The 22922-nt window shown below is 38.3% G+C and overlaps 1 protein-coding gene across 4 annotated transcripts in view; it reads left to right on the forward strand.

The window, feature by feature from the left end:
* LOC135305165 (vitellogenin-1-like) overlaps positions 1-22922 on the forward strand; it is a 72037-nt gene that overhangs the window by 26130 nt on the left and 22985 nt on the right. For 2 of the 4 annotated variants that reach the window (XM_064428527.1, XM_064428529.1), the window contains exons 2-17: positions 1322-1562; positions 2964-2984; positions 3210-3361; positions 5803-6054; positions 8203-8364; positions 9049-9200; positions 11886-12036; positions 12136-12293; positions 12394-12559; positions 13628-13750; positions 15306-15524; positions 17573-17790; positions 17870-17967; positions 22253-22377; positions 22463-22564; positions 22649-22768. In XM_064428527.1, the coding sequence (XP_064284597.1) occupies positions 1448-1562; positions 2964-2984; positions 3210-3361; positions 5803-6054; positions 8203-8364; positions 9049-9200; positions 11886-12036; positions 12136-12293; positions 12394-12559; positions 13628-13750; positions 15306-15524; positions 17573-17790; positions 17870-17967; positions 22253-22377; positions 22463-22564; positions 22649-22768 (2334 nt within the window). In that variant the 5' untranslated portion in view covers positions 1322-1447. The remainder of the gene's footprint in view (positions 1-1321; positions 1563-2963; positions 2985-3209; positions 3362-5802; positions 6055-8202; positions 8365-9048; positions 9201-11885; positions 12037-12135; positions 12294-12393; positions 12560-13627; positions 13751-15305; positions 15525-17572; positions 17791-17869; positions 17968-22252; positions 22378-22462; positions 22565-22648; positions 22769-22922) is intronic. The other 2 variants (XM_064428531.1, XM_064428528.1) reach the window with 2 other exon arrangements.

Genomic DNA, 22922 nt, shown 5'->3' on the forward strand with positions numbered 1-22922 from the left:
TGGAGTATTTATTTTTCATGTGTTTTCTTTCCATTAACATGACCTGTTGAAAGTTTAAGAAAAATTGTGTTGCCTTTAAAAAGTGTACCTCTTACCTTTTCTCCTTTTATCCATTTCCTTAAAGTGATAGATCTCCTGTTTATTCCCTCAGAACTAGCTGGAATGATGTGTCTACTTTGAAGAAAGGATTAGAGCTCAGTGTTGTGACCCTCAAACTCTAGCTGTGTCTCCTCTCTACTTACTGCATTTATTCTGTAGTTCCTTTAAAGCAATAATGGGTACAACAATTCTGAGATCACTTTCTTTTCTCCCCCAAGGAAACAAGCCTGGGTAGAGAGGAGTTATTAAAAAGAGAGAGTACATGCTGCAAATGAAGAGAAAATGGCAGCCTCCACCATCTTAATTATTATAGTTGTTATTTTAGCAATCAGGTATCCACATGGTGATTGTAAGCTTATATTCAGTGTACTTCATTAGAAAAAAGAAATGCAGTATTTTCACTACCCATTTAGAAAAAAATTATTCATGTTACACCTTAATTATAAATCTTTTTTTAATCTTGAAAAATGCTGTAGATCTTTTTCAATATGTATGTGTTCCTCACACAGTATTTTCAATGAGCTATTAATGTTTAAATAAATATTCTTTCTCATACAGTTCTGTACTTTATCTTATACATTCTGCCCTGTGGAATGGAGCTAGTTGAGCTCAATATGATAGCACAATATTACTGCAGAGGTCAAGCTGTGGCAGTGATGAGCAGGGTGAGCGAAGCACGAGTTTTGCATGTTATCACTTACAGTATTACATTGCTGCTGTGCATTTACTTCCATTCTGGCCGCAAAAAATGTAGCTGTTTGTAAAGATGTTTCTGGCTACATCTCACAGCACCAAGGTGTGCTGCTGAATTTCACAGGGCTCACAAACATAGTGTATCTTGTCATAGCTCCCAGGACATAGCGCCTTAGGAGAAAACATCAAGGAAAATCTGTGTGCACTTAATTTTTCACCACCTGAGCTCACACTGAACAAAAACATAATTATTAATCTCTTTTAGTGGTTCATATGTCTACTATATACTTAAATATTTTACCAGACAGATTTCATTTCAGGGAAGGTCTGACTACCCATACAATTCTGTATAACTCCCTTCATGAAGGAAAGCTGTGATACTAAAACACTCAATATTTCAGGAGGTCTTGGTAGTGAAGGAATCCTCATTTGATGCCTGGTGGAGGAATGATGGAGTAGAGGGACACTGCAACCCTGACTCCAGCCCAGGTGCCCTGGCATCACAATAATGAACTTCATTACTCCTCAGTCAGGTGGCATCACTCCAAGTAAATAATGTAAAGGACTGTTTGATGGGGCCTGCAGTAAATGTGTCTTCAGGCCCGAAGGTGAAGACCTCAGGACTTGGGTTTAGGTTTCACCCTTCTCCTCCCTGATGGACAGCACCAGCAGAGAAATCTTTGTTCCCCTCCTGGAGGATAAAGCCTGGCTGCCTGACTTAGCACAGTGTTTGCTGTGTTGCACCTTCCACAGCCTCATGGAAATACCAGGTATACATTCCTGAGCTCTCCTTCCTGCCCCCTCAGTAACCTTTGTATGCAGGTGGTTTTTTACATGATATTTAATTTATCATTTGAGCAAAAGACAAGTTTAAATTCAAAGTAAATGTTAAACACTTGCAAAAAAAATACATATAACTGAAGTTAGAGAGCAAACTCCCTCCTGACATGGTTTTGCTAAGGATTGATCTAAATGTTATTCCTACAAGTGGGAAATTCTGGATATATTTCCCCAAGAGTGACAGCAGAAATAGCCCCATGAGAACCTACTGGGAAGTTCCCAATGGTTCCAACTCACTGAGGTCCTGCTGGAAATTTAACTCACTTCTAATTTGATTCTTCTTAGAAACAAAGGTATTAATTTCCCTCCTGTTTTCTTAGTATAAACTTTCACTGTTAAGCACAGGTTAATGTGATGGTCTTACTCACAAGTTTTGTCTTTCCAGGTGTGGGTAACAAGATGTGGTAGATACCATGGAAAGGCAGTTTCTCATTGCATGCCTATGAGCTCTAAGGTGTCTCAAGCCTAAATATGTAAAATCAACCACAAATTCTCCTCTAAAAGTACAGTTTCAATGTGAGCAAGGTTTGTCTCCAAAGCAGTGAACCTCATGAAGAGTAAAATGTCAGGAGATTAAAGACATGGCTGGAAGAAAGCTAAATTATTTCAGTTATGATGGAGGAACTACATTTGTATAATTTTAATTTTAGTGGTTTTTTACTGTAAAAATAAAATGTAGAGAAATGGAGGAAAATAGAAAGCAGGATATTTTTAAAATTAAATCTCTTTTCCAGCCTATACCTGCCAAGGTGTCCTGCTGAATTTCAAAGGTCTCACAAACAAGGTGAACTATATAGAAAGTAAGGTAGCTGAAATCATGAGGGGATTTGAAGTTGTCAGCATTCATGACCTCAGAAATGTTTATTTTTTGATTGATCAATATGCATTCTAGAATACACTTATTTGTCAAACTAACGTGCCAAAAGAAACATGTGATATCACATGCCTTTATAAAAGAGAAACCCATCACATTCACCTTTACTTTATCCCCATCATGAGGGGCTTGATATTAGCCCTGGTTTTAACCCTGGTGGGTGAGTATCTAACTTATCTACTTTGAGGAATTTAAAAGGAAAAGGTTTCAGAACCTACATATAGTTCACTGGCAGATGTAAACTTTAACACGTTGTAGAAAAAATGTTTCATTACTTCTTTTGTTGTTTAAAGAAAAAAAAGGCATTTGGCTGGCACTGAAATAGAAGTTAATTAGAAAGGTTTATGCTATATGTGCAAGATGAGATATAGCCTTTCATACTACAGCACATTAACATTTTGGGGTTAGGTTTTTTTTCTGTATCATTTTATTCCTTCATTTTTTTCTTCTCTTTCAGGGAGCCAGCATCTTAATTACCGTAAGTAATTTTCCTATCAACTAATATAATTATAATGAGTGAAATTAAAAATAGAATCTGAAAAGTGTATCAATGTTTAATATAGCTTTACAACAGCTAATTTAGTTCAGGTGCAATGCAAAAATGAACAAATTCATCTTTTTTTGTTCCATACATTCTAATGCAGGTACTTTAATATATTCTGTATATTGTGTATAATATTTTATGGGAACCATTTCTTTGCAGAACCCGATTTCAGTGAAAACAAGGTTTATACATTTGATTATGAAACCACGCTTCTCAGTGGACTTCCAGAGAAAGGACTTGCAAGAGCTGGAATAAGAATAAAAAGTAAAGTGGAAATTAGTGGTATTGAGCCAAAACTTTGTCTTATTAGGGTAAGAAAATGTATTCAATTTGAAAGGTAAAATTCTCATCGTACTTAGTTTCCTTTTTAAGCTTATGTGAAATTATTAGGTTTCATCGTGTGTAGTGCTTACTCAGGGATAATGTAACTAACACTGTTATTTTTTATACAGTGCCCTAAATCCTATTTGCACTTTGCAAGGTAATTCTCAGCTCAAGCCAACCTTGGGCTTGAAGGATTTCTTCTGCTTTGTGGTCAGGGAGACAATGGAATGTAATTTGAAATGCACAATTATTTATTACTAGATCAGTTCAATTGTTTCAAGCTGTACAACCTAAGATTATTTAATCAACTGATTTCATAACCAGCAGACAAAAGGCAATAAAACATGCAACAGTATTTGCATATGATTCAATATTTAGCATAATTAATGTCATCCTTCTTTTTTCTGAGGGGTCCTGAGTGACATTCTTTGTCATCCTCAATTGTATGTTTTTACTGCTTGCTGAGTAATTACTGAGGGTTTTCATGATGTCAAATACACTTTTGTCTTTAACAGGAGCCTATGTGTGCTTATAATGATTGTTTGGAAATGCACACCTCAATTGCTTTACACAAACTCCATTAAGTCTTGTGTATGCAGGGAAGAAAAATGTTATTTTTAAAAACTTTAATTTGGCATATTGAAAACTTTAGGTTAAAAAGACTGGTGGCTGTCTAGTAAGTGCTTGTAAATGTTGTAGCCTTCCACCCTGAATTAGCCTGCTGTTATTAGGTATTTTTGTAAGTTCAAATTATAATAGACCTAGATGGAAAATATTGCTTTTGTAAGGGGATGGATTTCAGAATAAAAAAAAAAAAAATAAATAAATAAATAAATAAATAAATAAGAGTGGTAAGTAGAAAGCTTCCCTGCCGGAAAAGAGGCAGAAGCAGTCTTGTCCTCATCCCAGATCCTCCTTCATTCCTGCCTAAATGGCTCTTGGTGTGCCAGGGTGAGTCCTCACCAAAAATTGACTCCTGTTCTCTAAAACTTTCTAACATAATTTTACTGGTGTTATTGCATTTGTGAAAAGTTTCCATTTCAGAAATAATTTCAGGCAAGGAAAGGAGAAAAGGAAAAAAACCCTAACTTTTTGTGCAAGTTCGAAGCTAAAGGTAATAGTACATTTATTCCCTTCTTCTCTGGGAAAAGTTTATTTTGCTGCTGTTATATTTAAATTAGACAGTTTGGAGGGATGGTTCAGGGAATTAAACTTTCATCTGCAGCCTACTAGTTCACATTCAGCCCAAACAAAAAGCTGCATTTCCTGGGCAGTTTCCAGCTGACAATTTTTTCATCACAAACCAACAAGTAAGAATTGCCAGCTGTGTTCAAAACCAAGCAGACAGCCTAAGTCCTGCCTGGGCCCCAAGGGCTGGGGAAAACTACCTCGCCCTGACCCTGCAGAGCAGTCCCAAACCTGCCTGTATGCAATATGCCAGAAGCATGTCCAAGAGGCAGCATGAGGGATTTACTCTCTAGCAGCCTTCCCTGTAAGCTTCAGTTACTGGGGTTGGCAGTGATCTCCACCAACAATAACAAAAATAAATATGAAAGTGCAGTCTCCAGCGACTTGCTGTATGAGGATTTAGGTTGTGTGGCTTTTTGAGAAATTAATCTGTGTCTTGCACCACATCGCCAGCCTGAGGTGTCAGAGAAAAGTCTCTTTAAATTGTCAAAATATATAGAAGGGAAGGGTCCTCTGAGAAACTAAGCTAAACATGCCCGTTCCCATGGGGTAGGAATTTTTCAAGTTATGCACAGTTTAGCATAACTTTCTACTTGTTTGGATGTGCCCCATGTTGAGGCTGGAGTGTGAAGTGCAGGGTGGGGTTGGAGCCAGTGCCTCAGCCTTTGGTTCCACAGCAAAACCTGTAGGGAAGGACAATTTCTGTAACCTGCTGTCCACTGCTCAAACTAATTCTGCATGTCTGGCTGGCCTAGAGGCCACGGGTTTATTAGTTTCAGATTGCTGCCTGCGCTCTGTGACCCCAGTGAGGGAAATGACAGAGTTCACAACAGGAGTTAATGATGCTTTATGCAACATTAACTTTCTCCTGCAATTTCCTGCAAGTCTTCCATACTACTTTTGGGTAGCAACCTGCTGCATGTGGCTCTTCTCTGGCTCATTTCTTTGCACAAGTCAACCTTTGGCAATATGGATTGTCTGTGAAACAGAACAGAGTGCAGTGGATATGGAAATATCAGCCATTTGCAGTGTTCTCTTTCCTTTTATGCACAGAAATATCTGTATCGACACATTTAGCTATGCTAAATGACAACTTCTAAGTTTCCCCTTTGAAGAAGCTTTGTGTTATTTAAAAGCTCATTTTTGACGTGATTAAAGTTCTAGATACTTATGTGTATTGAAAAAAAGTTAACTGGGGGAAAAAAACTGAAAGAGGAGTTTTATTCCCTCTTTGTTCTAGATTCACTCGATCGAAGCCGCAGAGTACAACGGTGCCTGGCCCACGAGCTCGTTCTCACGGTCACTGAAACTGACCCAGGCCCTCACTGGGCAGCTCAGTAACCCCGTCAAGTTTGAGTACAGCAATGGCCACGTTGGGAACATTATGGCTCCTGATTCTGTCTCAGATGATGGTCTGAACATCTACAGAGGGATAATGAACGTGCTGGAGCTGAGCATAAAGAAGACGCAGCATTCATACAGTCTACAGGAGGTGAGTTTTGGGTTTGGCCATTGTGGCACCTTTGTAAATAAATAAACTTCCACTTCAGAGTCTTCTACTGCATTTTCTGAATTCACCCTTGACATGAACTTCACTTATAAGAAAGACCTAAGCTTGGGAATTCATGATTAAGTTTCATATGGGACAACATTTGGTGGAGATATACTTAAACAGGACAACAGAAGAGCATATTTTTAAACTGGTTTATGAAAGTATTTCAGAAAATACATTTGCAGAATTAAACCCTTAGAAAATCTGGCTTGTGATTCCATAGAAAATAAACTGTAAAAGATGAAACCTACTTAAAATGGGAACACTGTATAAAACATGCTTGAAAATAGAGTTTAATATTTAAGTCATAATAACAATAATTTGACTTTTTCTACCAATCATATACTTTAATCTCTTCTAGCTCCTCTTTTAGGAAGAAAATAGTATACATGTCATAACATTACTTTGACAGTTGCAGTTGATGTTCAGTTGAAATTTCCACTGTTTTTCAAGTTTTTATATATTAGTCAAGGTCAATCATCTGATATTACTATTCACCACAGAAATTGCAATATGTTTAGTTTTTCCGAAACCGTATTTACATTTATTAGACTACATTCAATTCAGAGATCAGCAAAAGTCTTGAAATTATTATACTTTCATGTTATTTTTATTGAGCTACAGACCAGAGTACTCTAATTTTTTTACATTTATTTTTATATAAGTAGAGATGTTTCTGGGAAAGGAGCTAGATGATTTAATTTTTTGCACACTGTTTGCTGCACATAAAAATCCGTGTGGTGGTGTTGGATATTCTGCAACACTATTTTCTCATATCTAGTTTCACATCTTAATTCTTTCTAATTCAGTTAGCAATATGTTCTACTCTCACCACTACGCAATAGATGTGACTTCACCTTCTGGAATAATTTCCAAGTTTTCTTTGCTTTTCTGAGACAGCAACTGATTAATGAGCTTTGGCACCCATGCTTGACAACCTTGAGTCACTCTGCAAAGGAAGATAAACATTATTAGTCCCAAAATCTGAGCTGTAGAGAGGTTTAAAGGACTAACCTGGGAAAGTGTGCATCCCATCCTGTGGGTTCAGGGTGCCTGGGCTGGCCATAAACCTCACACAGCCGTGAAGTTCAGCTAGGCAGGAGTCTGCTCCATCCCACGGAACTCTCTGGGCCAGGTGTTCCTGTTTAAAGTCTGGAGATCCCCACCACACCCTGCAGTGTGCAGAGACCCACACCTGTATTTGCAGAGTGCAAGACTTCCAGAAAGCTTGGGCAATTCCTCTTTCGAGCCTTTACCAAAGACTCAGTGTCTCAGGGAATTCTGTTAAGCTGAAGATGAAGTGGGTACATCTTGCTTCCTAAACACCACGTGACCATTTCTCTGCTCTCACATAGCCCAGAGCTGATCTCTGCACTAGCTATGCTATAAATAACAATAATAGAAAAATCAGGAAAATAACTCTTCCTCCTAAAATGCAATCTAGCATTTTTCCTCTACAAAAATCTCACTGACTGTGGAGACTTAAAAGCTCTTATAAATGTATATGCTCAAAATATTATTGAAGAGCTCAGCTAAAACTGTGAACTCAAGAAGACCCACAGTCAAAACTCTGTTATCCTGATTTTTTTTTTTTTTAATTATTGCTGGTCATATTGTGACAGATCACCTGATATTGCAAGGCCTGTTCCATAGGCAATTGTAAGGTCTCTGTAAAAGCAAGTTTTGAGGGCAGAATGTCATCTCCAACCTTGAAATACTTTGCTGTTAAGATTTCATTCTGAATGATCAAATTATTTTGACACTTTTTTATTAATATTTTCTCAAAACATATATCATAATCAACAGCTCTAACTGAAAATTATTACTCCCCTTTTCTGAGGCTCCAAGTGAAACTTTAGGGAGATTTAGATCTCTCTGTATAACACTGATTTGGCTTACTGAAATCTGTACTTGTAAAAAAGAAAGTAATGATCATCATAATTTTGCTTCTGAAGAATATAAGGAAAAATAAAGCATTCATTTCCATTAGTAATTTTGAAAATGCAGAATTAAACAGGAAATTTCATGTGGTGAAGTGAAGCTTTGCGTAATATTAACCTTCTCTGATCCTGTTCTCATTTTTGCCAGGCTGGGATTGGAGGTATTTGTAACACAACATATGCAATCCAGGAAAACAAGAGAGCAAACCTAGTCTATGTGACCAAATCCAAGGACCTGGACAGCTGTGAAAAGAAAGTTCAAATTGTCACAGGTTCAGCATACACTCATCCATGCAAGACCTGCCAGCAGGTAAATCAGAGTGGTATTATGTACAAGTATTTTAAGTTCTTATGCACTATTCGAAATCCACATGATCTCTTAATTTCAAATACTAAAAATGAGGGGGAAATCAGGTCTGCTGTATCCAGTTGTCAATATTTTCTTTCTGTATGAAAATGATCCCAGAGAGAAGCAGAGGTCTGGGCTGCCCACTGTAATGTACTGCACGCACATTTGAGCTAGCTCAAGCTAGCTGGCTTGGAAACCATTAATTATCAGCATGAGTTAATTCACAAACTCTGCTGAGTAAAAAAATAGTCACGATGTCCATTTTCTGCTATTCAAAACAGGTACGGCTGAATTTTATTATAATCCTGTCTTTGAAATAAAAAATGTTGTGGTTCATGCAGCTGCTCTCCTCAGACAAATGTGTCTGCTTCTCGAGGGAATGACCAATTACTAAAATTTGGGAAAAGGAAAAAGCAGCTAACAACTCTTAGCAGCAAAAGTAATGGAGACAGGCAGAATGCCTGACCTCTCCCATGGAAGTGAGTGCACAGAATTCACATTGATTGCTCTTATGGCCAATGAACAAAACAGCCCTGGAAAACAAATGAGTTAAAGTGGGTGATGTAATAGCCTCTAGTCACAGAATTTCAAAGTTCACTGACTTTTTATTTTCTTTGTTTCATTTTTTTTATTTATATTATAAAGAGGAACAAGAATTCTCGTGCAACTGCTACTTACAATTACAAAATTAAATACACACGTAGTGAAGCTGTAATTACACAAGCTGATGTCGAAGAAATCCACCAGTTTGCACCTTTCAACGAGATAACAGGAGGAAATGCTATTGTAGAAGCAAGGTACCATACACATTCCTTTAATTCAGCAACCCAGTAATCTGAGTGAAGGTCTGTAAGTGAAATAAATCCTTTACTTCCATAGCCCATTGTTTGCCAGTATTTAATTACATAAAATCCCAAACAGCTCGTAAAAACAACCTCCTCTGTTAGTTGTAAATCTGAAACATGCACATCACTATCCAAATTTTGTTAGCTAATCTTGGCAGGACTTGACTTTTTATTTCTCAGGGAGATTTGATTTATGCCATAAAAGCCAAAACAAATGTAATTCCATCTGAGAAATTGTGAACTAATATATTTTAAGTAAAATACTTTGAAAGACAGTTACTCAGGAAAAAGAGTTCCCTGGAAAATAATAATGCAGTAAGAGATCCTTGGAGACTAGTTCAGAAGAAACCTAGATAGGACTTTGGATTCCTAAATACCTAAATTGGTATAATAATTCCTAAATACCTAAATTCCTAAATGGGCAGCTTGCAAATCTCCCATCAAAACTGTTTCTTGATAGGAAATTGGGTTTTATTATAAAACAATTGGGCATAAGATATGTTAAATGCATTTTCTTTTTCTCAGCAAATTTTGCATATTTCCTAAAGAAATTTGGGGCAAAACACGAATATGGTTGTCTATGAAATTGTGCCCAAATAGCTCAAACTTTCAGTATTTTAAATTTTTTCATCTATCAAATTCATTCATTTAAAAAAAAAATTCAGTTACTTATTTAATTATGGACTCTGTAAATAGCAGTGCCCTACTGAAGGGAGAGGCTTTTTGCATAAATTTCACAGTGCAGAAGGTGTTCTTCAATTCCACTCTACAGCTGCTGTAATCTTCATTGCTCCATTAGGTTCTGCAAGGATCTGTTGGAAACAGCAACATCAGAAAGTTTGTGTCAGTAACTGACTGATTAACTTCATATACATAATGAACCTGTTCAATCTGGCTAACCAAACAAAACTAAACAAAAAAATAGTTAAAGTGGCTTTACTATCCTACTCAATCAAGGTGTAGATAGACGCAACTGCAGTGTTATTATGAAATTATAGGTTTTTGTGAGTCAGAATTAGTCTGGTGACCATGGATTTATGATGCTTTATGCTCTCCTTGTGCAGCCTGTAGAGATTGTCTTCAGTAAGGTCTTTCGCAGCTCTCAAAAGGGTAGTACCTTTACTTTTCCCATTTTCTCTGCATTTTTGTCATTACCCAGCTGAAGGGGACAAATATAAAATAGTTGGGAAGATGTGACTATCTCACTCAAGTCCTCAGAAGTTGTTTCCACAATGCATTCTCTGTTAAAAAAGTAATCTATCAAGGCACTAGGAGCTGAGTTTTCAGATCTGCTCAGCATAAGACTCTTGCAGCTCCTTTGAAAGCCAAGAGAGGTTTCACTACTGTTTCACCATTTTAATCCCATCTTTAGCATTCATTTGCTCTTCTCTTCAGAATACAGCATTTTCCCATCTATTCTAGGCAGATATATCTCTTCCCAAAACAATGAAAATGAAGACATAATAGATTCATCATGATTTGAAAGGGGGAGTTAAATCTGCCCGAGTGTACCTGACGTTATACTTTGTGACCCAAATGCCCTTTCAATAATATTGTATAAAATTTCAAGAGAGAAAAAATCTCTACTGATTCTCTAGCAGTTTCTATTCAAATTCCAGTGGCTTGTCTGTAAAGCAGTTATATGCTATTTTTCTGCAGCAGTTCTCTGCAATCCATATGGAAGGAGTGAATAGAAATGATACAGAAGATCATAGAGATTCCAAAATAAACACACCAATTTTCTACAGAGATTTTGAGAGACTCTGTAGTGCAGCAATATTGCTTTTGGAATGTTTTCTGTTGTTCAGTACAAATACCTAACTTTATTATAGTGTCCTAAATGACCCATTTTAAACATAATTGGTAGGATAGGCTGCATCTCTTTAGCTGAAAATGTAAAAAGATAGCAAATATTTACAAAGACAGTCTCTCATTGGAATTATTCTTAATAACAAATGATGAAGGTGTGTTGCTTCTCAAAAAGTTTTCCAAAGGTTGAGCACTTTTCCAAAGACTAATCCTGAATTCATGTGGTTCTTTTCTTTTAAAATCCAATTTAAAGCTTCATGAGAACCTTCTTTTGTAGTCCCCAGGATATTCAGCTTACCAAACAAAATGGGGAGGGAATCGTAATAGTTCAAGTAAAAGGATTGTAGCATTTCTTATTGTATCTAAAAACTTTCAGTTCCATTTGAAGCTTCCAGGAGAGACACAGACACATAACAGCTTTTATGAACTTCTTAAAATGTTTAAATTAAATTATAATTTCCAAGCAAGTTTCCCATCTGAGCCCATAGTTTGCTCCTTAAGACACAGCAAGTACTTCCCGTGATATTCTTCAGACCACAGCCTCTCACCTCCCTCTTCTTCCATAAATTCTCAAGCCCGGTTTTTCCCAATGGAAGGCAAAGTCTGGCTCTGCTCTGAGCCCTGTTGTGCAAGTGCACACCTCCTCAGAGTATGGTTCTGAGCAGCATGCCCAAATGCATCTGGCTGTAAATACCCTTAGTAACAAAACCTTTTGTAGTTGCATTGCAATATGGGGAAGCAGAATTACTGGGCTGGTTTGTTTTTTGGGTTTTTTTTAGTTTGTATCCTACATCTTCTGATGTTTTATTCCTGGGTTCTCCATTCCAGGCAGAAACTTGCTTTGACTGATGTGCAGAAGCAGAGGGCAGAGGTCCCACCAAAAGAGTACCAGAATCGTGGATCTCTTCAGTATCAGTTTGGCAGTGAATTGCTTCAGCTTCCTGTCCACTTATTCAAAATAAAAGATGTGGAAAGCCAGGTAAAGCCCAGCCACTGGACAGATTCTTTGTTGGAAATTTAAATCCCTGCATGTGGGAAATGATGCATGTAAGCTTCCTGCATTTTCATCTTACTACAGATAGAGGAAAGCCTGCAAGAATTAGTAGAGGCCACCTCTGACCAGCTTCCCAGTGATGCACCAGCAAAAGCTCTCAAGCTTCTGCACCTCTTCCGTGCAGCAAATGAGGAGAATTACGAATCGGTGTGGAAGCGATTCTCCAGTCGGCCAGCCTACAGGTACAGGCAATAAAGGTGGTGCTGCTGCTGCTGGAGAACCTCTGGGATGCCTGTGTTCAGAGGCAGACTTGGAAAATGCTGCTTGCCTTTCCCATTGCAGGCGCCACATTTTGGATATAATTCCTGCAGTGGCCAGTCACCGTGCGCTCCGGTTCCTGCGGCACAAAATGGAAAGGCAGGAGCTCACCAGCTGGGAAGTGACTCAAACTGTGCTTGTGGCTCTGCACTCCAGCACTCCAACTTGGGATGTGATGGAGGAAGCAACGGTAGGATTCTCTAAACACTCTCAAACCACTCTGCTGATTCTAGCATCTGTTGTATTTATTCCCTTGACAAGATAGCAAAAGCTTTGAAAAGACAAAGGATTTGTATCCTCTAGTGAGGTTGAAAGGGCTTTGTTTCCTGAGTGTCTTAAGGGGAGGAGAATGCAAATCAAAATGGCAAAAATGAGTCCGGGATGAAACAGGAAATAAAGATTAAAATACCCCTGAGGGACAGAGGTTATTGCTGCAAACAATGGCTTCTGGTGTCTCTGTTTCCAAATGTACTTTATAGTTACATCAGATTAGATCTCTGACTGTCTACAAAGACAAGGGAGCAAGAAATACATATTTGTTATATCCATGTATTTGTCCTAATTTCCCTAAAAGGATGGGTATGAATTTGAGAAGATCTGTCAAAACCATAGGAATTATATCAATGTGAAGGCCATGTAGGAGGAAGTCTAATTATTTTTGCAATTTTTTCTGTGTACACAGGCTTTAATCCCAGTCTCAGATGCAAGAATTTATCTCTGCCTTCCCTAGGTAGAGACAATGAACCTCAGACTAGAGTTTTTCCCCCAGTGAAAGCCCTGACAGCCCAACTACTACTATGTGCTGGTGCTCTCTTCCCACACAAGAAACCAGTGGGCTGGTGCCTCCTGTCAGCTCCTACATTTATAAAAGTTGTTCCTGTCTGCCCAAGTAGTGAGGTCCATTCACAACAAATCTCAAATTCATTGTACCTGTAGCTAAGGCAATCACAAAACATGATGAATGTTTCTTCAATAATGTGCATTTTTCCATTCCATGACTGGGTAATTTCTTCCATTTAGATTATAGGCTATGCCAAATTTAAATGTGAAACACTGTAAAAGACACAGATCTGCCTTCCAGATCTTACTTGGTATTACTTTACAATTGCACTGTCAAACACAGTACTGTCCACAGATTAACTGAAAATCCATCAACCAAAAAAATAAATAAAATCAAAATCCTGGTTTCATTGGGCAGGAGTATATTTTTCAATAACATTTCATTAATGGTAGTAACGACCAACTGCCTTCTCCCCAGCTCATAGTAAAGAAGCATTGCCCACGCTCGAGCTCCGTGCTTGGGAAGGTTTGCCACCTCAGCTACGCGTCCCTGTGCCACAAGCAGTGCTCCTCGTCAGACTCCTGCTCCGAGTGTCTCCAGGTAACCACGGGGTTATTTATCATTTAAAAGAGAAATTAAGCCTTGAGTTCTTTCTTCATTATTCAGAAAGCTGTATTTTGCTTCACTACAGTGCTTCCTTTGGGGAAGGGAACCCCAGTTGGTTAAATACAGCATTTTTATCTTTAGATTAGCACACGAAAGAGAGTGAGAGAAAGAAGCACACAATTCATAACATTTCTATCTGAGTGTCTCTGAGTGCTTTGTTGCCAATTATTAATGAAGTCCCCTGACATTGCTCGAAAATACTTTAAATATAAGTATTATGTATATTTATAAATTAACGAAGTGGTACAAAAGCCCAGGTTTTTGTCAGAATTAATGTATCCTAGCCAGAAGCAGAGCCCATTCATCAATATAGGTTATAAGGTTATTGTAACACCAATAACACCCTCCCTGTTCTACACTGCTTTTAATCAGTATGGCCTCAAAACAATTTGAGTAGTCATTAAATAGCATTTCCCAGTTCTAAAAATGCATGTCATGTTTTATGGAGCCAACCACTCAGCCAGGAACAGGGAGGGAAAGAGAAATATGTGTTTAGTCTTTGGCACTCGTCAATCCACCATCCCCAGTGAGAGCAGGGTGTACCAATTACACTGTGTGCCTGACATGATGTTTTTTCTGCAGTACATAGGCATGGCCAACATTCCTGCATTCGTCTCCTGTGTTACAATTGCCACCAATGCTCTTGAATTAATTAAATCTGAGAAGCCCTGTGTCAGAGAATGAAAATTCTTTCCCAAAGCAAATGATTGTTTAGGCTTATTCAGTGCATTTCCAGTGTTCCTTCATTTGGTCAGCAATATCAAGTAGACTGTTTCTGCACCATCAAGGGACCTCAAATGCGTTATTTTAAAATACAGAATCTGTATTGAAATTATTCTCTAACATCCCAGTTGCTTTTTTAGAGCCATTTGTTATCATTTGAAACTGTTATCTATTAGGATTTAGTTCTTTGCTTTTATTCAGCCTTCAGAAAACTACTTCTAATCTTGCCATACTAATGGAAGTGTGATGCAGTTGCTTACAATGAAAGCTGTAAAATTACCTAATTGTTGACAGTGATCTTATTTTCCATCTAATAATCCACACTGAAAAGAGGCTGTCATAGCTGGTAAAGGGCACCACCACTATCCATATCTTCAGGAATGTTATTTAAGGGTCTGAAGGTTTAACTGTATCTGTATTTATATGTCTCTCACTTCAACCATGAGAGAGATGCCCAAGAAGCATTATTTCAGGGTTCCCAACTTACCTTGAAAGGCAGTGGGCACTAGGTCCAAGCTGTTATTTTTTCCTTTTAAAATCTTACTTGATAACTTTAAGGTATAGTGAGAAGAAGCTGTTCATTGCAGCTACACTTGTTCTATGAATAAAATGTTCTATTCATGAGGAAAAATAAGAATTTGAAAATATTTAAAATAAATGAATTGAACAAACTGAAATTATGAAAGTCAAACCCCAGAACAGGCTGGTGAATGGAATATAGATAAGAGCTGGAACTGAACTCAACAGATTTGTTTTCATTTTTCAGCTCCTTCATGGCTTTGCAGGAGAGGCATTGAGCAAGTCTAGCACAGAAGAAATTTCCCTGGCTTTGAAAGCCCTTGGAAATGTAGGACATCCAGCCAGCATCAAGCACATCAAGAAGTTTTTGCCAGGATATGCAGCTGGTGCCTCAGATTTACCTCTCAGGGTCCATGTGACTGCTGTGATGGCCCTGAAAAACATAGGCCTAAAAGACCCCAAAATGGTAAGGACACAAACCTGCCTCTTTTGCCCTTCTGACTTTCACTGACAAGGCTTCTAATAGATAATGGGCGATGTGGGAAAAACAGATCTATTTTTTTAAAGATAACATTATTTAAAAAAAAATACTTAGCCATTCCTTGGTAGGCATGTCTTATTTCTTTTGACATTAACCTCCAGTATTTCAGACTGCAACAAAAAAAATCCCATTAAAAGGATACATTCATTGTTGTTGAAGACAAATCAGTATTTCCATTACCAACATTTCATTTCCAAGGACATTAGACAGAAAACTAAATTATTGACCCAAATGTGTTCAGTACTACTTCACCTTTGGTATGTGAGAGAACCACAAAACAAGGTTTTCAGAGAATTGACATTTAATACTGAGTGTCACATCTAATCGTAATTCAAGACCAGATTTTATTGTAAATAGATACCAGAGGTTTGCATCCTAATTACAAATTTACAGACATTGTATGGGCTTAAGTCATAAACAGAACATTTACTAAATGTGACTTTTGTCCCTGACTGAGATAATTATTGGATCTCACATACAATGCTTATACCAGCATACTCTCATGTACCACAGACAACACTTTACAATCGTTTTCACTTTGAAGCAATTTGCTTTTAAATAGAATCCTTTTCAAGCTTTTCAAGATCTTTTTCCTGATGTTGAAATTTCTTGTTTTATATAAGTAAATTCTTAATATAAAAGTAAAATAAAAGCTTTCATTAACTATTCACCTACTACTCAGTATCAGTGTTTCCATTATACTAATTTTTTGCATGTGCCTCCCAGTTTGAGTGCACATATTGATCCACAGACAATAGTGAGCCAGGGTATGCTTTTAACCAAAAGAATAAAGAAACAATTTAGTGGAGTGCAGGAGCTGGATGGGGAAATGCAGGGGAGGGAAGGGAAAGAATTGCAAGGGTAGAAGTTAAAGTATTTTCTGGGGAAGAAAGAAAGCAAATTTGGTGTTTGAGACCAACACTGCATCTCTGATTGCTCTTTGGCCTGGCTTTCCACAGGTGCCCCAGACCACTCACTTTCATTTTCTATGCATTTTCTTTGGAGAACATTGATCTGGAATAAGTTAATGATTGTGACCACTTTTTTATTGTTCAAAAAACATTCAATGCCTGGGTTGCAGCTGGGTACACACCCATATTTGGATTAAGCATACTTAATTCATGACCTTTTTTATTGTTTAATTTGAAAAGCCTCATTTAGGCCTACTGCATCTTTTTCACCTCGCCTACATTGACATTTGATAATCAACATATTCAAATTCATAAAACCAGTCAGGTTTCTCCAAAGTTTGCTGAAGTTTCCTGTGTCATTCTTCATTACAGCTCATGTATGTGCACTCTCCAGGCAGGACAGGGCTGTGCAGAAGGTTTGCCGGAATGGTGGCACATCATCCATATCCATTTTAAACTTAGGGCCAAAGGGTTCTGTGCCCCCCTGGAAACTGCAAAAGTTCCACTACTAAATTGGTCTTCATAGTGAATATTACTGAGGGCAAATGTCAACCACAAGTACTACTAAGGAAATTACATTTATTGCATTAAATGTTGGTTTAAGCTGCCTATATGGTATTAGAGATTTCTGATAATAAATTGGATTTTGTTTCATTTTTATTCTATTATTTAGCAGAAAGTACCCTAGAAGATCATATTATTAGAAATAAGTTGTACCTTTATGCATAGGAATAAGTGATTACTGAAATCATTTCTCAGGTATGTAATGGATTAATGAAATCTCTTTTACCTAGAATGGGATAACTCAAAAAGGATAAAAGATTTGATGTAGAAGTTATCTAGTGAAGTTCCTTGGCTTTGATTGTGTAGGAAGTCAGCCTACGTTACCATATTTCCCCTTCCAGCCCTTGGACTATGAAACCACAAACGGTGTTGCCATAATAATTAAATAATCCAAATTTTTATTGTGCTATTGATGAAACAGCACATTCACTGGTGTTGGGTAATTACTAGCAAAATGTTCAAACACATAATAAAACTGGATGTACCTATTATTTTCAGGTCCAGTCTATTACCCTTGAGATTTTCCTGAACCAAAAAATTCATCCTCGAATCCGAATGTTGGCTGCAGCGGTTTTACTTGAAACCAAGCCAGGTCTTCCAATCGTGATGACATTAGCTGATGCTGTGCTGAAGGAGCCTAGCATGCAAGTGGCAAGTTTCATCTACTCTCACTTGAGAGCCCTGGGTAGAAGCACAGCTCCAGATCTTCAAGTGATGTAAGGAAAATTCCCTTCCTAGAAGAAACACTTATTGCAAGGTAATTGAAATGTTAATGTGCTCACCAAACTTTTTCAGAGCTTCTGCCTGCAGAATGGCTGTCAGAGCACTAAGTCCCAAGTTTGACAAGTCTGGATACCAGTTCAGCAAGGTTTTCCGCTTCAGCATCTTTAAAGGTATGTGGGGAAAAAAATTGTACAGTATGAGAGCCCAATTCTCCTAGCCAGCTGTTAAGCTGCATGTTCTTCCTCCATATTTTCCTCTCTTCAGTGAAAAAAAAATGAGAATCTCAGGCTCTCCATTTGAAGAGTGTTTATGTCGCTGTGTGTTTTGCATTATACACTGCCAGCATGAAATTACCAGAGGGCTTGTGGGGCTCTAACCCTCCGTTTTCATTACTCAGGAAGGCACATGCTCCTGTATCAAATTCTGCATTCTCAGTGGTGCTTAACAATTTCATACCATTGTTCAGCACCAAACAAACAGAAGGGACCTAAATTACTGCTGAAGTGGATTAATTTCTACCAGTGTTGAACACCTACAACTCCTGCTGCATCCAAATGTAATGCTAAATACTCCTCACCCCAACAACTGTGGCCACTGAAACAGAAAACTCTGAAAACATTCAGATGTGACAATTGCTTGCACCCATGAGCAGCTACATCAGGTTTATTGTCTAAAGATTTTTCTTGCATCTTCCTACCAAGATTCTTTCCTAGAATGAGCAGATCCATGTGTGGTATCTGGAGACTGGCCAGTTACATGAGAGTTGCACACAAAAATGTAGATAAAACAGGGAAGGACCAGATTAGAAGACAGGTTTTGCTGGGCCACATTGTAGTTTTTTGCTATGTTCCATGTATGTTATTTTTCTCAGTAGATTTTTTTAAGCAACACCTCTATGTAAATGACCATGACAGCCTCAATGATTTGGCATATGTAGCTGGTAAACTTGGGAGATTATAGCTCCAAACACAGTCTCCTCACACATGTTGTTTATCTATCAGGAGTTGGATGTTTTTAGAACTTTTGTTATTCACTAGTATGTGTTAAGATTCTTTTCAAAGAGACTCTGAAACATCTGAAATCCACAGTGCTGAGCATACAAGTACTGCTGCCTCCTCTTTGGAGACAGGGGTGTGGTTTAAAAGACTTTTGTAAATCTTATTGTTGTCTTGCCCCAGTTTTGTGGGGTTTACGTGACCATTTAATGTGTGCTATAATATAAATAAATATAAAACATACTGTAAGAATCACAATAATATACTATACATGTGCTTGCTCCCTCAGTGATGGAGAGAGCAAGTGCCCAAAGAAACGCAGTCACTAATACACACCATGTGAACTTTTGTACTATTAAAATACATTCAGGGACAGATACATTTTCTGTTAATATGAAAATATGTGTTTCTTGGTTTGGGCACTCATTTTGTCTTCTAATTTTTGCTTTTAAAATTAAGCCATCTAAATTTTCACACAGTGAGAAAGAAGAGTGCAATATGTATGAGGGATGCTTGCAGGAGTCTATGTGAAATGGAATACTTTATTTTGGCTGTAGCCTGGAGATGGAGTACATCAGAGAATTGCTGTTACTTCCTGGTAAAGGCCATTGTCAGTAATTTGGCTACCATGGATTGGTAGGTCCTCATCCTGAAAAATAAAAAAAAATATCTTTTTCTCCCACATGCTAATCTTAGACTTGCATAACTCAGCTAAATTAAGTCAATCTCCTGCTACACTAGTATGGGAAGAGGATCCATCCTCCATGTTTCTAATTTGATTTGTCTCCACTAGCCACAGGTAAAATGTGTTTCTGTGAGTCCATTCTGGACAAGTTACCATAGTGACGGCCGTAATGCAGTACCTATTTCCTTGATAAAAACAAAAATCTGCCCCCAGCATCACAGATCTTTGTGGTGCTAGATGCTGAATTTTTAATGACAGGAAATAGTGTCAGCTGAATCTATCTCTACTCTGGAATTTGTCACACATGGCCACCACAAATAGTATTTCATGTTCTACACATCGCTACTAAAATCAAAGGGGTGATTCAGGTTCTGCTCAGTGTGAGGACTGTGAGAATCTGACTCTCAATATGCACAGATTCATCTGTACTGATGTTTATGCATACCAAAGACCGCTTTCTTTGCTCACTAAGTTTTGTTTCCCCCCATCCTTGGGGCAAGACGTTAATCAGATATATGCAAGTGTCATCAAACTCTCATGGTGAAACGGCAAATATATTCTTGGAGCATTAGCAATATGTAATTCCTGAGGTATGGAAAATATTCCTGCTCTCTTCAAGTCAATGAATTCTATATATAGTCATTTAATAATTTCTAAGCAATACTTCTTATTAAGTATCAGGAAGTACTATGGACTTTTTAACTAAGGGTTTTGTAGTAAGAATGTAAAAAAAAAGCTTTAACAAATTCACTTAGAATACTGTGCCTCAGTTTTAGTGTCCTGTTCACAAAACACCTGGCTTTGCCTTTGCTAAGCTCATGCTTAGCAAAGAGAAAAACTAGTCTTCACATTTCAAAATTTCCTGTCAATTCACTAGTAAGGTCCTGGTGTGGCACCACTTAGTTGTTTGTTTGCTTGTTTGTTTTTAATAGGATCATCATTACTATCTACTGAATGTTCTCCACGTGTTCCTCTGTCAAAAGTGGGGTGGCATAAATACCAGTGTCTTGATTCCAGGAGTTGTGTCTGAGTCTCATACATTGTAGGTAGATAGCACCCAGCACTTTGGATAGCACAGTAGATTCATACAGCAAAACAATGAAGGCAATGTGGCAAAACTACAGTTCATAGATATTGCCCTATTCTCCAAAGGTGTAGGAACAGGAGAGGAGGGCTAGAAGGAAGCACAACAATGATGCCTACATATCCTGTCAGCCTTGTTACTCTTGAAACCAGAGGGATTTTTTTCCTCTAGAAAAGCAGAGGGATTACTTTGACTCATAAAAAAGGACAGGATCTAACTGTGTCAGAACTGAGAAGAATCCCTGACTGTTATCTCTACCTAAGAACATTATGGATGATATATCTAAGTAGAGAAATAAATATAAACAAATTGTTTGCTCAAAGTTCATTCACAACTTATCAATAATTTAACAACTGGTACATTTCATGTAAGGGTTACAGCATTTGGGACTAGATTTATTAAATAGTTTTTGAGTCATTTGAGAGACAAATCTACAGCTCACCATCTGTCCTTACAGGACATCTGTATCACTTTCCCTGAACTATTAGCAAAGGATGGCAAATCTGTTTTCATTTCTCATCTCCTTAGACAAGGTGCCCTAAATGACGTTTCATAAAAGCATTTCATAAGCTGATTTTACAGAGTGTGACTGGATGTAAATGATATGGACAAGCATATTTTCCATACTTGGAGAAGTTCACAAGGTGGGCCCATAGGAATTTCAGGAGGTTTAACAAGACCAAGTGCCAGATGCTGCACATGGGTCAGGGCAGCCCTCCATATCAATCCAGGCTGGGGAGTGAACAGATCAAAAGCCCTGCCAAGAAGGACTCGGGGGGCTGGAGAAGGAGAGCCTGGACATGAGCCAGCCATGTGGACTTGTAGCCCAGAAAGCCAATCGTGTCCTGAGCTTCAGCAAAAGAAGCCAGACCAGCAGGACAAGGGGAAAATTCTGCACCTCTCCTCTGTTCTTGTGAGCCCCACCTGCAGTGCTGCATCCAGCTCTGGGGCCCTCAGCACTGGAAAGACATGGACCTGTTGGAGCAAGTCTTAAGGAGGACCAGAAAGATGATCAGATGGGTTGAACACCTCTCCTATGAGTAAAGGCTAAGAGAATTGGGACTGGAAATCCCAATAAGTCTGGAAAAGAGGTGGCTCTGGGGTGACCTAATTGTGTCCTTCCAGCACCTGAAGGGAGTGTGCAAGAGACCTGGAGAGCAGCTTTGCACAAAGGCAAGGAGTGACAGGATAAGGGAGAATGTGTTCAAACTGAAAGGGAATCAGTTTATGTTAGATATTATGAAGAAATTCTTTACTATGAGGGTGATCAGGCACTGGCAAGCTTGCCCAGAGAGGTTGTGGATGCCCCAGTTCTGGAAGTATTCAAGGCCAGGTTGGATGCAGATTTGAGCAAACTGGTCTACTGGAGGGTGCCCATGCCCATGGCGGAAGGTTGGAACTGGATGATCCTTGAGGTTGCTTTCAACCCAAACCATACTATGATTCTATGATATAGCAAAAGCAACTGGAAAAATGGCATAACCACCACGCAGTGACCAGTGAGCTTGTAGCTTTGCCCATTATTAGTTTAAAATTCAGAATATTTTGTTATAACTGTTATAACCAGTTTTATAGCTAAGTTTTCTGGCCTTCCCATATGACATTGGTTATTAAATTAGTAAATAGATATAATCTGCACACTCTGACCTAAAAACTAACTGTGCTGTGTCTTACTGCCTATTTCCCTGCAGAGTTCCTTATGAGCGGGCTGGCAGCTAAATATTTGGTATTGAATGATGCAGGTAGCTTAATTCCAACTGTAGCACTGTCCCAGATACAGACACATTTCCTTGGAAGAGTGGCTGATCCCTTGGAGGTAATTTGGTCTACCCACAGTTTGCCTTCTAATCCCTTCTTACAACCATCCTCCACTGGCATCTGTGCTTTACTTCTTCCCACAGGTAGGAATAACAGCTGAAGGACTGCAGGAGCTGTTTGCCAAAGGTTACACTCCTGACAGGGACTGGGAGACTGACTATGACTTCAAGAAAATCCTGAAAACGGTAAATTCTGGGGCAAAAGAAAATCTCTGATATTGCTTTCTCAGATGTTATGAAGAATCAGGCTTTTTTCATCTTCTCACACAGCTCTCTGACTGGAAGGCATTCTCCAGTGACAAACCTTTTGCATCAGGCTACTTGAAGATGTTTGGCCAAGAGCTGTTTTTTGGTGGACTTGATAAAAACGCCATCCAAAATGCACTGCAGGTATCATTTTTAAAGCACCACTACCCAAGCATCAAAAGCTCTAAAATACTGTTAGTTTCATATATTCTCTCCCTTTTATAAATTCATGGTTGGGTTTTTTGTCTCTAGTATTAATCAAGGCAAATAAGGTCAAGCTTTGATCAGGATTATTTAT

The sequence above is a fragment of the Passer domesticus genome, chromosome 7 (genome assembly GCF_036417665.1).
Source record: "Passer domesticus isolate bPasDom1 chromosome 7, bPasDom1.hap1, whole genome shotgun sequence".
NCBI classification, from domain to species: Eukaryota; Metazoa; Chordata; class Aves; order Passeriformes; family Passeridae; genus Passer; species Passer domesticus.